The sequence below is a fragment of the Schistocerca cancellata genome, chromosome 2 (assembly GCF_023864275.1).
Source record: "Schistocerca cancellata isolate TAMUIC-IGC-003103 chromosome 2, iqSchCanc2.1, whole genome shotgun sequence".
Taxonomy (NCBI): Eukaryota; Metazoa; Arthropoda; class Insecta; order Orthoptera; family Acrididae; genus Schistocerca; species Schistocerca cancellata.
The window spans coordinates 604,963,754-604,977,149 of record NC_064627.1 but is presented as its reverse complement, the minus strand read 5'-3'; the positions used below and the strand labels follow the sequence as shown (position 1 = coordinate 604,977,149).

General features: G+C 37.1%; 1 protein-coding gene across 1 annotated transcript in view; it reads left to right on the top strand.

Moving 5' to 3' along the window:
* LOC126162256 (mitochondrial uncoupling protein 4) overlaps positions 1-13,396 on the top strand; it is a 427,706-nt gene that overhangs the window by 272,933 nt on the left and 141,377 nt on the right. Inside the window, exon 5 of the mRNA XM_049918647.1 lies at positions 1,064-1,186. Coding sequence (XP_049774604.1) covers positions 1,064-1,186 — 123 coding nt within the window. The remainder of the gene's footprint in view (positions 1-1,063; positions 1,187-13,396) is intronic.

Sequence of the window (13,396 nt, the reverse complement as noted above, 5' to 3'; positions counted from 1 at the left end):
GCTCAAGGCATATTTCTGGACAGATCAAAATATGCAGAAGCAGCAGTTCTCAATAGAAATGAAGTTAAGCAAATAATCAGTAATTGCAAACATATGTTATTTCTTTCAGTGTTTATTTCCTTAAATAGAAAACTAGCTGTCAACAGAAAACTGACGTTCTTTATGAAGAATAATTTGTCTGTTTTCTCTCTGTTTGGCTTCAGTGAAGGATTCTTTGTAAGGAAGAGTCAGAGCTGTATGAGGAGTGTTGTGACTTGACCAAGGCCTATGACTGTGTTGGCTGTAAAATTATACAAGGGACACTAAAGCAGTTTCTTTTTCATTGATTGTCATCCCCTATAAATGAGTGGACATTTATTTTCATGACAGAAATTCAAGGGCATAATTACAGACTGTATCACAGGAACAAAATCATATTCAAAATTATGGAAACATCAAATTTTGTATATCACATTAACTGATTCTTGAACACAACCAAGTTAACCTAAGATTAAAGGCTAAACTAAACCATATCAAACACAGTCAAGAGAATAACCAAGTAAGTCTACAAGTGGTTGACAGAAAACATTTTATATCTTAATGTTGTTAAAACTGATGTCCATTTTGAAATAAATAATGATGTCAGGTAAGCAAGGCACTGAACAGAGGTTTTCGAAGGTGCAGTACACTTTTCTGGTAGGCTTTTGTGTGAATGACTTTACAAAAATCAACAATTATGGAAAGGATAGATTCCAACCTGGACTTTCCATTATATGAAAATCATATGTATTTGTTGTTTCATAGTTGTGAACTTCAGTATTTAGTGTAGAGAAGTCTTGATATGACTTAGGGAAGATTAGAGATTCATATATGTATAAACCAGGAAGAATAATGTTTTTTTTTTAATTTCCCAAAGTTTTTCCTTCTTTAATTTATAGTATAGTGACCCCAAGAAAAATATCGAATTCTGAAGTAATATCTTCAGTATTTACTTTCATCTGTTACTGTGTTTTCCACCAAGAGTTATATCCTACTTAATATGCTTTTTTATATTTCTTCCATTATTTGTATGATTTGTTTAAAGGAAATCAGCCATTAGTGGTGTTACATCTGGAGCATTGGCACAATTTGTTGCTAGCCCTACAGACCTTGTAAAGGTACAGATCCAGATGGAAGGGAAGAGAAGACTACTCGGTAAACCACCAAGGTGAGTTACCATGTTCTGCAATAACTGATAGTTCGTGTGTGTTATAAGCACATACAAGCAAAGTTGGTAGACAAGCTTAGGGTTACTTTTGTGTCAGAATCCACAGAACTTGACTTGGCATAACCAAAACTAACTGTAATACTCAGTGGAACACCTGTCTGATATAGTAATTGCATGTGATAGCACTAGTTTTTGTTACATATTCAGACCACTACTAGAATGGGAAATAGTGATGAACAGATGAAGTTCTTCTTTTACTTAATACCAAGCATAGTATTGCTTGTAAATGTTCCTTTCTTATAGAAGTAAATGGTCTTATTTGCTTTGCTATGCTGCTCATATTGGTCTTATTTTGTCATCTTACTCTTTTTTTTATAGTTTCACAACAGTAATCTCTTACTTTATTTCTTAAAGCAATTTCTAAGCTCATTACATTTTTAGCTACCAAACTAGAGAGACATCTGTGAACTGCAGGACTTCTGATAACAATTATATGATGGTCTTATTATTAACTTTTTTTATTGGTTTGGCTGACTAAGGAGCACATGAAGTAACTTAAGTCTTCTTTCTTTTCTCCTTTGTTTCTTTCCAGTAATGTTTCATTCTTTCCTGCAGTGTTTCATTCTTTCCTTATTTTTCTCCTTCTTCTTCTGTCCGTATTGCACCTGTCTCTTTCTTTGTTTTCTCCTGGGAGCCCTTGATACCTTTTACTTTTGTTATGAACTTTTCTCTCTGTCCTATTTCTTCCTCCATTATTTCCACATCCCTCAGCTCTGTGTAATCTTCTTTGACTGTCGCTGTTGTCAGGTTTCTGTCAAAAAAATTAAAAATTCTTTTTTTTTCCTAGCCTTTGTAAATGTCCATGGAATACAACTCTTCTCTCCCTCATTGTGTCTAATCTACATTGTATTTTCTCATGAACTTCATTAGTACTTCGTAATTTCCCATTGTCACATTTTGGTCCCAAAATTTTCCCTATTATTTTTCGTTCCTTCTTTTGTATCTCACCTAATTGTGTGGCTTTATTTAACGGAAGTATTTGTGAAGTATAAAGCCATTTTGATGTAATGACATTGTTGTAGTCCTGTAGTTTTGCATTTATGGAGCCCTTTCTCAATTAGCTTCTTTGTTGTCAAGCACATTCGGTTGTATTATTTCACCTAGATGTTAAAATTTTGTAGCCTTTTTTAATCTTCCACAATCAGTTATCATGTATTTTCGTGCCTGCTTTGCATCTGTCATATACTTCACTTTTTCAAAAAATATGCAGCTTTTGAAACTGTGTCTTATTGGAGATTTATCTGCATTGTTCCATTTTCTATGGATTCAGCTAAGATGGCAGGATTGTCTGGAAAAGCCAAAAAATCAATACTCAGAGTACCCCTTTTCTCCTGATTATGCTTGTTAAAATTCCATCTTCTTTTCTGTTCTTTTCCTCTATTCCCTGACAACATTTTCTAGTACACAGTTGAACAGCACTGGGGACAACCCATCTCCTTATCGTACATCAGTTTTGATCTCAAAAGCCTCAGAAGTTTCACCTGAAAATTTAATTTTGCATTTTTTATTTGTTAGTTTGTCTCTTATAATTGCCACTGATCTTTGATCAACTCCAAACTCTTTTAAGGTGTTGATTAATGTTTGCTCATCAGTCATATCACATTTTTTTTTTTTTTTTTTTTTTTTTAAAGTCTACAAATGTTACATTTAAATGCTTTTGGTTCTTATCCTTTTTACCTGATTATAAATTTAAGGTTTAAAATTTGTTCTGCAGAATCATCCTATTCTAAACCCTCCTTTGTACTCTCATAATTGCTGATCCAGTTGGCTTTCCAGACCGATTTCGAAAGAACTTTGTAAGTCACTGGAATGAGGCTAATTCCTCTACAGCTTTTGGGGTCCATTTTATCCCTTTTTTGTGTGGATTGAATGAATTAATGCTGTTTTCCAATCTTGCTTCTATTTCCCAGACTTTTTGAAAGACTCTGTGTATCTTCTTGGCTGTTCCAGCACATACAATTTTCTATCTTTCAGCTGTTACTGAACCTTCCTTGTGGGGCCTTATCATTCTTTAAATCTTTACTGATATTCTAGATTTCATCCATTCTGGCAGGTGGTCTCAGTTTGTGTACGTACATCCTGCATTTCTTTCTAGAAATTTTGCTCTTGGTTCTTCACAATTTTACATCATCTTAAAATAGCTTGCTAATATTCCACACTTTTCACAGTTGTTATCGCGTAAGCTTTTTTCAAAAGAGAATGAAATAAATTATTCTGATAATTGGAAATGAAAATGTTTTGTTAAAAATTCTCTTTTATGTTGGTTAAAGGCCATGGTTAATTTTTTCTCAGGGCGCTATCGCCAGAAATATCATACGTATTCCAATGTGAAGACATCCATCTTACTCACAATGGATTTTAAAAAAATCTTTCTTTTATGTTACGCGATAAACCAGTTAAATAAACTGCTTAATTATTTCTTTTTCTGTGAGGCTTGATGCTCCAGTATAGCTGCCTATGTGCAATGGCAGCATATACATTAACAATAATTATTATTCATAAAACTGTACCTCTGGCCTAAAAAATGAAATGGAAAATATTACAAGATGCCATTCTGTAGTTATTAAGATTATTATCTTTAATACTTCTTGCAAGGAATGACTATTAAAAGAATTTTTATCATTTTATCATTAATGACATCGCTACAACAAATAACTTAGACAAAATGACGAGGGCAACATTTAATTATTACGTAAATGATGATCATGGGTCAGAGAAGGTACTTTTTGCAACCAACAAAAAACACATTCTACCATAAATAATTGCATATATATTTGACAAAATTGATAATAATGCTACAGATAACTATAGTAATTATTTACCGACTGTGATCTCTATGTGACCATCAGATAGGACATCAGAACCAACAAGACCAGGAAGATAAAGAAGGAGACAAGAATGTGAAACAAAGAAATCTTTTTCTTACACAATTCTATGAGCACGTATAGCGGTTCCATTTTAGTTACACATTGATAAGTTGTATTACATTACTTTTTTCAAGAAGCGATGCTATATCGTTCAGGGTTAATTTCATAGATAGTGAAATCAGATAACATGCAAAGTAAAGACACATCAACTGCCAGAATTTTATATCAGTAGATTGTCAAAGTATTCATAACAAAGTCCCCAAATTTACTGCCCTCCACAAAACTTGTTGCAGTCAGATTATTCTTGGAACTGAGAGCTGATTGAAAACCAGCGTAGAAAGCTATGAAATGTTTAGTGAGTCATGGAATGTATATTGGAAAGACAGATGAGATGCCATAGGAGGGAGAATGTTCATTGCAGTCGATAAAAATATTTTCTCTGTTGAGTTTGAATTTGAGTGTGACTGTCAGGTCTAGGTGAAATCAGACTAACTGTCTGATGTCTTAACTGGCCACCCAATTAGGCCATGACAATTTTACAGTCATTGAAAGAATGTCCATGCTCAGAAGTGTGGAAATACCCATATGGTACAATGTCAGTTGGAGACGATATTGATTTACTGGGTATAGATGTGGAGTCTATGGATTCATTGTAGGGGGTATGGACAGGCAGTTTTGTGAGGTAATTTTGAATACATTTTCCAAACCTGTCTTGAAACTATAGTTAGACTACCCACACACAATGGAAATATTTTAAACCTTGTAGCTAGAAATAGGCATGACCTTATTGATGGTGTCAATATGGAGACAGGGATTAGTGATCATGATGTCACATAGCATCAATGGTCACTAAAGTTAATAAATCACTCAACAAGGCTTGGAGAGTATTTTTGCTAGAAAGAGTAGATAAGCAGTTGTCAGCATACCACTTAGACTGAGAATGGACATCATTTAGTTCCAGTATGATGGATGTATAGGAGTAAATTGAGACTGTAAATTGAGACTGTAAATTGTGCTCTGGAGAAGTATGTGCTGAATAAGTGCATTAAGTATGGAACAGATCCATCATGGTTTTATATTGAAAATTAGAAATTGCTCTTGGTTAAAAAGAGGGTGTGCAAATGATGACAGCCAAAAATTGGTAAAGATTTGTGTGTCTGTAAAAAGACCGATACGCAAAGCATAAACTACCACCATAACCATGTCTTAGCAAAAGATCTGACTGAGAATGTGAAAAAATTCTGGACCTATGTAGAATCAGTAAGCAGGATGAAGGCTTCTATCTAGTTACTCATTGGCTAGTTTGGAATGACAGTAGAGGATAGCAAAAGGAAAGCTCAAGTTTTACATTTTGCTTTTAAGGAATCATTCACACAGAAGGATTGTACAAACATACCGTTGTTTGACCATTGCATAGATATCCATATGGAGGACATAGTAATACATGTTCATGGCATAGAGAAACAACTGGAAGAGTTGAAAACAAATAAGTTGCCAGGTCTGAATGGAACTGCAATTCGGCTTTACAAAAAGTACTCTATTGCCTTGGCCCATTATGTAGCTTGCATTTATTGTGAATTTCTTATCCAATGTAAAGTCCCAAGCACCTTGGAAAGCAGTGCAGGTGACTCCTTTATATACAAATGGTAAAAGAACAGATCTGCAATTTACAAAGCAATATCCTTACCATCAGTTGCTGCAGAATTCTGAAACACATTCTCAGTCTGAATTAATAAATTTTGTAGAGATACAAAAACTTTTGCCCACAAATCAGCATGGATTTAGAAAGCACCACTCATGTGAAACTTGGTTTGCCCTTTCTCACATGATATCCTACAAACTATGGATGAAGGACAACAGGCAGATTCCATATTCCTATATTTCTGAAAAGCATTTGACATGGTGACCCATTGAGGTTTGTTAGTGAAGATACTAGCATCTGGAGTAGGTTCTCAGAAGTGTGAGAGGCTCGAAGACTTCTTAAGTAATAGAGCTCAATATGTTGCCCTTGATGGTGAGTTTTCATCAGAGACAAGCATATCGTCAGGATTGCCCATTGGAAGTGTGATAGGACTGCTATTATTCTCTACGTTCATAAATGATCTGACATATGGGGTAAGAGCAATCTGTGGCTGTTTGCTGCTGATGCTGTGGTGTACAGGAAGGTGTCATCATTGACTGACTGTAGGAGGATGCAAGATGACTTAGACAAAATTTCTAGTTGGTGTGATGAATAGCAGATATCTCTAAATGTAAAAACATGTAAGTTAATGCAGATGAGTAGGAAAAATAATACTGAAACATCCCAATACAGCATTAGTAATTCACTGCTTGACACAGTCATGTCAGTTAAATATCTAGGTGTAACATTGCTGAGTGATGTGAAATGAAACAAGCATGTAAAGATTATAGTAGGAAAGTCAAATAGTGGACTTCAGTTTATTAGTGGAATTTTAGCAAAGTGTGGATTATCTGTAAAAGAGATCACATATAGAACACTAGCATGGCCCATTCTTAAATACTGCCTAAGTGTTTGGGATCCCCATGAAGCAATTCGAAGGCAGATTGCTAGATGTTTTACTGGTTGGTTCGATCAACATGCAAGTGTTATGGAGATACCATGGTAACTAAAATGGGAATTCATGGAGGGGAGACAATGTACTTTTTGAGGAACACTGTTGAGAAAATTTAGAGAACTGGTAGTAGAAGCTGACTGCAGAATTTTTCTGCTGCCATCAACGTACATTTCACTTAAGGACCAAAAAGATAAGAGAAATTATAGCTCATATTATGATTATTGAAAGTCATTTTTTCCTTGCTCTGTTTGAGAGGAACAAGAAGGGAATTGACTAGTAGTGGTGCAATGTGCCCTCCACCATACACCATAAGGTGGCTTGCGGAGCATGCATGTATATGTAATTTTTCGATTTTCATTTCTTAAGCACAGTTAAGACGGTTGGTAAGTCTGGAGGTTTTTTTTTTTCAGAAGTTTTAATGGAAGTTCCTGATAGCGTTATTTTGAAAGTCTTCCTCAGTTAGTGACAGTTGGTTCCTTTTAAATTCGTTTTGACTTCCCATGTCGTTTTTTGCAGTTTGACACCTTTTCTGTTTTCATTTAATATGGTTTTCAGCTTTTCATAGATCACTCCAGCTGATACCAAGCATGGTTCTTTTGACTTGTTTTTATTTTCAATTAAGTAGTTTCTCTGCTAGACAGGGGGGACTTGTGAAAAATTCCCTTTGAATAATTCAGTCTATTGTTCTGTATAAGTGCTTTGTGTTTTTGGAACATTTGTTTAAGGTGTTTTATACAACACTGTGAATAATAACAGACAATATGGAGGGTTTAAATACACAACGGAAAGTTACTGTATACAAAATTTAGGATTCTAGATAGACAGAGAAACAGATCAATACCATATTTTGTGCTACATGATTCCTATACCCTCACGATACTGAGGTAAACACACCTGGGAAAAAGTATCAAATGCATCCATCAAGTGTTACCTGTTTAAGTCTTATAGCTATTTCACATTGGGAGTCTCCCAATGCTTTGACATATGTCTGTGAGATCATGTCTAAGCATTGTTCAGGATGCCCTCATAATACAGCCATATTAAGACATAACAAAGGATGAGCAAGTTTTCTACAACAGCACGATGGGGAAAAAGTAGTAGTGCCCCAACATATATGTCTTGATGTCAGTTGTTTGTTTAACTGAAAGTAAAAAAGAGGTGTATTTGAATGACATGTAAAATCATCTTACAGAACTGATGTTATGTGATATGTTTTGTTGTCTATGTCAGACACTGTGCTTTAATTTGTATTGATAACTGTTATCCTGTGTAGTCAAGTTGACAGGTACAATGAACTTTTCAAAAATTGCGTTTTCTGAATTTTTTAGTATGCTGTATGATCTGAAGTATTGAATAAAAGTTGTTGTCCTTGCAAACTCTGTGCTAACTGTGGGGGAGAAACAAAACAATGAAATTTTAGCAGATTTCCAGGTTTTGTCTATATACTTTTCCCTTGCATCCTATAACAGAAAGCCCTTGGATCTTACTTAAGAATGTTAAATTTCTTATTTAAATACTGAGTAAAAATATTCTCACCCCCTCTCAGACCTTCAAAGGAACTGCAGAACTATCAAATCACTGAATACCTCTAAAGAGTACAGGTCTTAACATTCTAACTGTCAACACTGAATGACTGAACATCACTCCCCTTCCCACTCCTCTCTTCCAGTCTTCAGTGGGATGTTCATTCAATTCAGGTGTATAAGTAAATGGAGAACACAATTTTTTTTTTTTTTGTTATGTACAATGACATTTCATACCAGCCAAGTGTTTGCATACAAAACAGGAGTTTCTATGACTGAAAAACATGTAGCAGAATACAGAATCATACAAAAAAGTTTATGGCCTGATCTCTTTCGTCCAGGTGGCAAGTCATGCTGGGCTCAGTTTCTTCCTCATCAGAAATGATCTCATCGATTAGAGTTCTCCCTTCATCTTACTACCCTCATCAACTTTCTCATTTGGGTCTGGTTCAAGCAGACACTCACTTGCATGGGCACAACATTTGCAAGTGACAGAGCATTGGAATCCTACTTTTTTTGCAGCTGCAGGGTTCTGTGCAAAGCTCTTTGTATATTTGCAACAACTGACTCTCAGTAAAGAGTCTGTAGCTGCATTTTTCATTGTTATGGGAATCATCTGTTTTCTTGGTAGCATCCGCCCCCAAACTGACAGAATCTTTTTATTATCCACCCAAGTCTGCACTTGTAGACAGACATAAACGAATGGTAGAAGAAGGCATCTCATGAAGATGATAGCCTTGAAAAGTAACTTTTGGGTTTTACTGTATATTTAGAGAACTGTTTGGCCATGAGCATAGTCCAGTGTATTTTTGTTCATGTTTTCACTGTACAGTGTCACAAGAATCCTTTTACGTGCTTAAATATTGTGTGCTTTTACATCTGGTGTTTTGAAAACACCAACTAAGTCAGATAGAAAAGGGTTTTCCTTATAAATGGTGCTGACTTTCTTCTTCCCTTGTCCACAAAGGGTTCGAAGTAGTGTCACACTCAATTGCTGCATGAAGGAGAAGACAATCCTGTGTATTTGCATGATGTTGACAAGTAAAATATATAGAGGACATTATTGCTCCCATTATTCTGGATAATGTTGTTTTGAGAAGAGGATAATGCTGTCCTCAGCACCAGGGTACCCACATCTTCACCTGTGATGGTGACACTATCAAAGTCAGCAGCCCGTACTGGTGTTTACTGTCATTACATCAGAATAGTCTATTGCCTGCTGAACCAAAATTCCCTCTACTACCATTTCAATCATTAGCATTTTGTTGGATAATACTTTTTATTCTGACACTGTAATGGCTGTTGTTGTGGAGAAGATGAATATTGTGGATGGGTGCAGTAAAGCCTGATGAGGTTGTTCTGGTGCTTTGGTAGCAGATGTCTCTGGGATGCCCATCAAAAAATGCTAAGGATCTACACCCTAAGAGTTTTTGAGTACATCTTGTATTGAAGTAGCCTTCAGCTGTGAGCTTATGACAATTCCACAATATCCATTTTGTCTTTCACACTGATCATGTCCTGGTACTACACATTTACACTCTTAGTGTACTTAAAATGGCCTCCTTCATTAAATTAAGGAATCATTACTTTGACAAATTCGATGTGCAGGTTGGAGTCTCCCATACATTCAGTTTTAGTGAAGTTATTTCACAGGGGTACATGCTATGCCATAGCTGAAGCACCACCATTTTCAGTTTTCAACAATGTTTCAGACATGAAACTTCCTGGCAGATTAAAACTGTGTGCCCGACCGAGACTCGAACTTGGGACCTTTGCCTTTCGCGGGCAAGTGCTCTACCATCTGAGCTACCAAAGCACGACTCATGCCCAGTACTCACAGCTTTACTTCTGCCAGTATCTTGTCTCCTACATTCTAAACTTTACAGAAGCTCTCCTGCGAACCTTGCAGAAGTAGCACTCCTGAAAGAAAGGATATTGCGGAGACATGGCTTAGCCACAGCCTGGGGGATGTTTCCAGAATGAGAATTTCACTCTGCAGTGGAGTGTGCACTGATATGAAACTTCCTGGCAGATTAAAACTGTGTGCCCAACCGAGACTCGAATTCGGGACCTTTGCCTTTCGCAGGCAAGTGCTCTACCATCTGAGACAAAGGTCCCGAGTTCAAGTCTCGGTCGGGCACACAGTTTTAATCTGCCAGGAAGTTTCATATCAGCACACATTCCGCTGCAGAGTGAAAATCTCATAATGTTTCTGACAATTTGACAGTCACAACATGAAACTCTTTGAATAATGATTTATATGGACAAGTGATAACTCTGTCCAGTGCAGGAAACTCTCCTTCAGTCGAATCTAGGCATTCAGTGCTTAAACCAGCCAAACAGCCTGTGTGAGGATGTGTGCCCAAACAGTCCTAGTATCTAATCGATACTGTTTCCAGTGTAAATCACGCAGAAAAGTTCTCTCAATTCACTCACAGCCATAATTGTCACAACTGCACCCACAAAAGATAACAACAGATGGAAACCTTCTACTCTCATGATGACATTGCTTAGTTATGGAAGTAAAACATCTGCTACCACATTCAAATCCTTCCAGTAGACTGGTTGATCAAAATTAATGTGTGAGTTTTCTGATTTATTTACTTGCATTTGTCATTTGCAGCAAGGATGGATGTAAATACCATATTGCACTTCCAGAATGAAATTTTCACTCTGCAATGGAGTGTGCACTGGTATGAAACTTCCTGGCATATTAAAACTGTGTGCTGGACTGAGTCTCGAACTTATGACCTTTGCTTTCACAGGCAAGTGCTCTACTAACTGAGCTACCCAAGCACGACTCACAACCTGTCCTCACAGCTTTACTTTTACCAGTAGCTCATCTCCTACCTTGGCTAAGCTGTGACTAAGCCATGTCTCTGCAATATCCTTTCTTCCAGGAGTGCTAGTTCTGCAAGGTTTGCAGGAGAGCTTCTGTGAAGTCTGGAAGGTAGGAGATGAGATACTGGCCGAAATAAAGCTGTGAGGACAGGTCGTAAGTTGTGCTTGGATAGCTCAGCTGGTAGACACTTGCCTGCGAAAGGCAAAGGTCCAAAGTTCAAGTCTAAGTCCAGCAAAAATTCAGCACAAAGTTTTAATCTTCCAGGAAGTTCCATTTTGCTTTTGCTTGGAGGTGTGCTGATGAAAGAAAGGGAACATACTATTTTGGAACATTCATAATTCTTATGAGACGTTCCTCCTTCATAAAACCATTCTATCTTAGTACTAATGATTAGAATACAGATATTCCCATAAATCCAGGTCATTTCATCTACTTGTACATCTATACTCTGCAAACCACCATGAGGTGCATGGCAGAGGGTACATCCCATTGTACCAGTTATTAAGATTTCTTCCTGTTCCATTCATTCACCGAGCGAGGTGGCGCAGTGGTTAGACACTGGACTCGCATTCGGGAGGACGACGGTTCAATCCCGCGTCCGGCCATCCTGATTTAGGTTTTCCGTGATTTCCCTAAATCACTCCAGGCAAATGCCGGGATGGTTCCTATGAAAGGGCACGGCCGACTTCCTTCCCTAATCCGATGAGACCGATGACCACGCTGTCTGGTCTCCTTCCCCAACCAACCAACCAACCAACCTGTTCCTTTCACGTAAGGAGAGCAGGAAGAATTATTGTTTCAAAGCCTCTGTGCATGCAGTAACTATTCTGATCTTATTCTCATGATCCCTGTGTGAGCAGTTTGTGTTGGCTCTAGTATATTCTTGGTGTAATCGTTTAAACCTGGTCCTTGAAACTTTCTTAATAGACTTTCTCAGGATTGTTTACATCTGTCTTCAAGAGTTTGACAGTTCAGTTCTTTCAGTATGTCAGTCACAATCTCCCATGGATTAAACAACCTGTGACCATTCACACTCCCCTTGTCTGTATACGTTCAACATCACCTGTTAGTCCTATCTGGTATGGGTCCCACACACTTGAGCAATATTCTAGAACAGGTTACACGAGTGATTTGTAAGCATTCTCTTTTGTAGACTGATGGCCCTTCCCCAGTAATCTACCAACAAACCAAAATCTATCACCTGCTTTATGCACGACTGAACCTATGTGATAATTTCATTTCATATCCCTACAAAGTATTACACCCAGGTATTTGTATGACTTGGCCGATTTCAACAGTGACCCTGTGATGTTATAATTGTAGGATACTACATTTTTTCGCTTTGTGAACTGCAAAATTTTATATTTCTGAACATTTAGAAGTTGCTTATCTATGCACCACTTTGAAATCTTATCAAGATCTGATTGAATACTTATGCAGCTTCTTTCAGATAGTACTTCATTATAGATAACTGCATCATCTGCAAAAAGCCTGATTTTTCTATTATATTACCTGCAAGGACTTGAATATAGAACATGAATAGAAATGGTCCCAGCACACTTCCCTGGGGCACGCTCGAAGTTACTTCTGCATCTGACGATGACTCTCCATCCAAAATAACTTGCTGTGTCCTCAATCCAGTCATAAATTTCACTTGATACCCCATATTATCATACTTTTGACAATAAGCGTAGATGGTAGTAAGTCAAATGCTATTTGGAAATCAAGAACAATGAATCTATCTGGTTTCCTTGACCAAAGCTCACAGTATGTCATGTGAGAAAACTGCAAGTTGGGTTTCACATGATCGATATTTTCGAAATCCATGCTGGTTGGCATTGAGGAGGTCATTCTGCTCAAGATACCTCATAATGTTTGAGCTCAGAATGTGTTCTAACAAACAACAAATTTATGTCAAGGATATTGCACAGTACTTTTGTGGATCACTTCTACCATTTTGTGGGTCACTTCTACTGCCCTTCTTGTAGATGGATGTGACCTGTACCTTTTTCCAAGAACTGAGCATGGTCTTTTGTTCAAGGGATCTAAAGTAGATTATAGATAGAAGAGGGGTTAACTCGGCCACAAATTCAGTATATAACCTGATAGGGAGTCCATTGGGGCCTGGAGCTTTGTTCAGTTTTAATAATTTCAGTTGTTTGTTAACACCACCAGTATTAATACTTATTTCATTCATCTTTTCAGTGGTACGAGAATTGAATTGGGGCAGCTCTCCTGAGATTTCCTTCATAAAGGAACATTTGAAAATGAAGTTAAGCATTTCAGCTTTTACTTTGCCACCCACAGTTTCAATTCTTGTCTCATTTGCTAGGGACTGGATG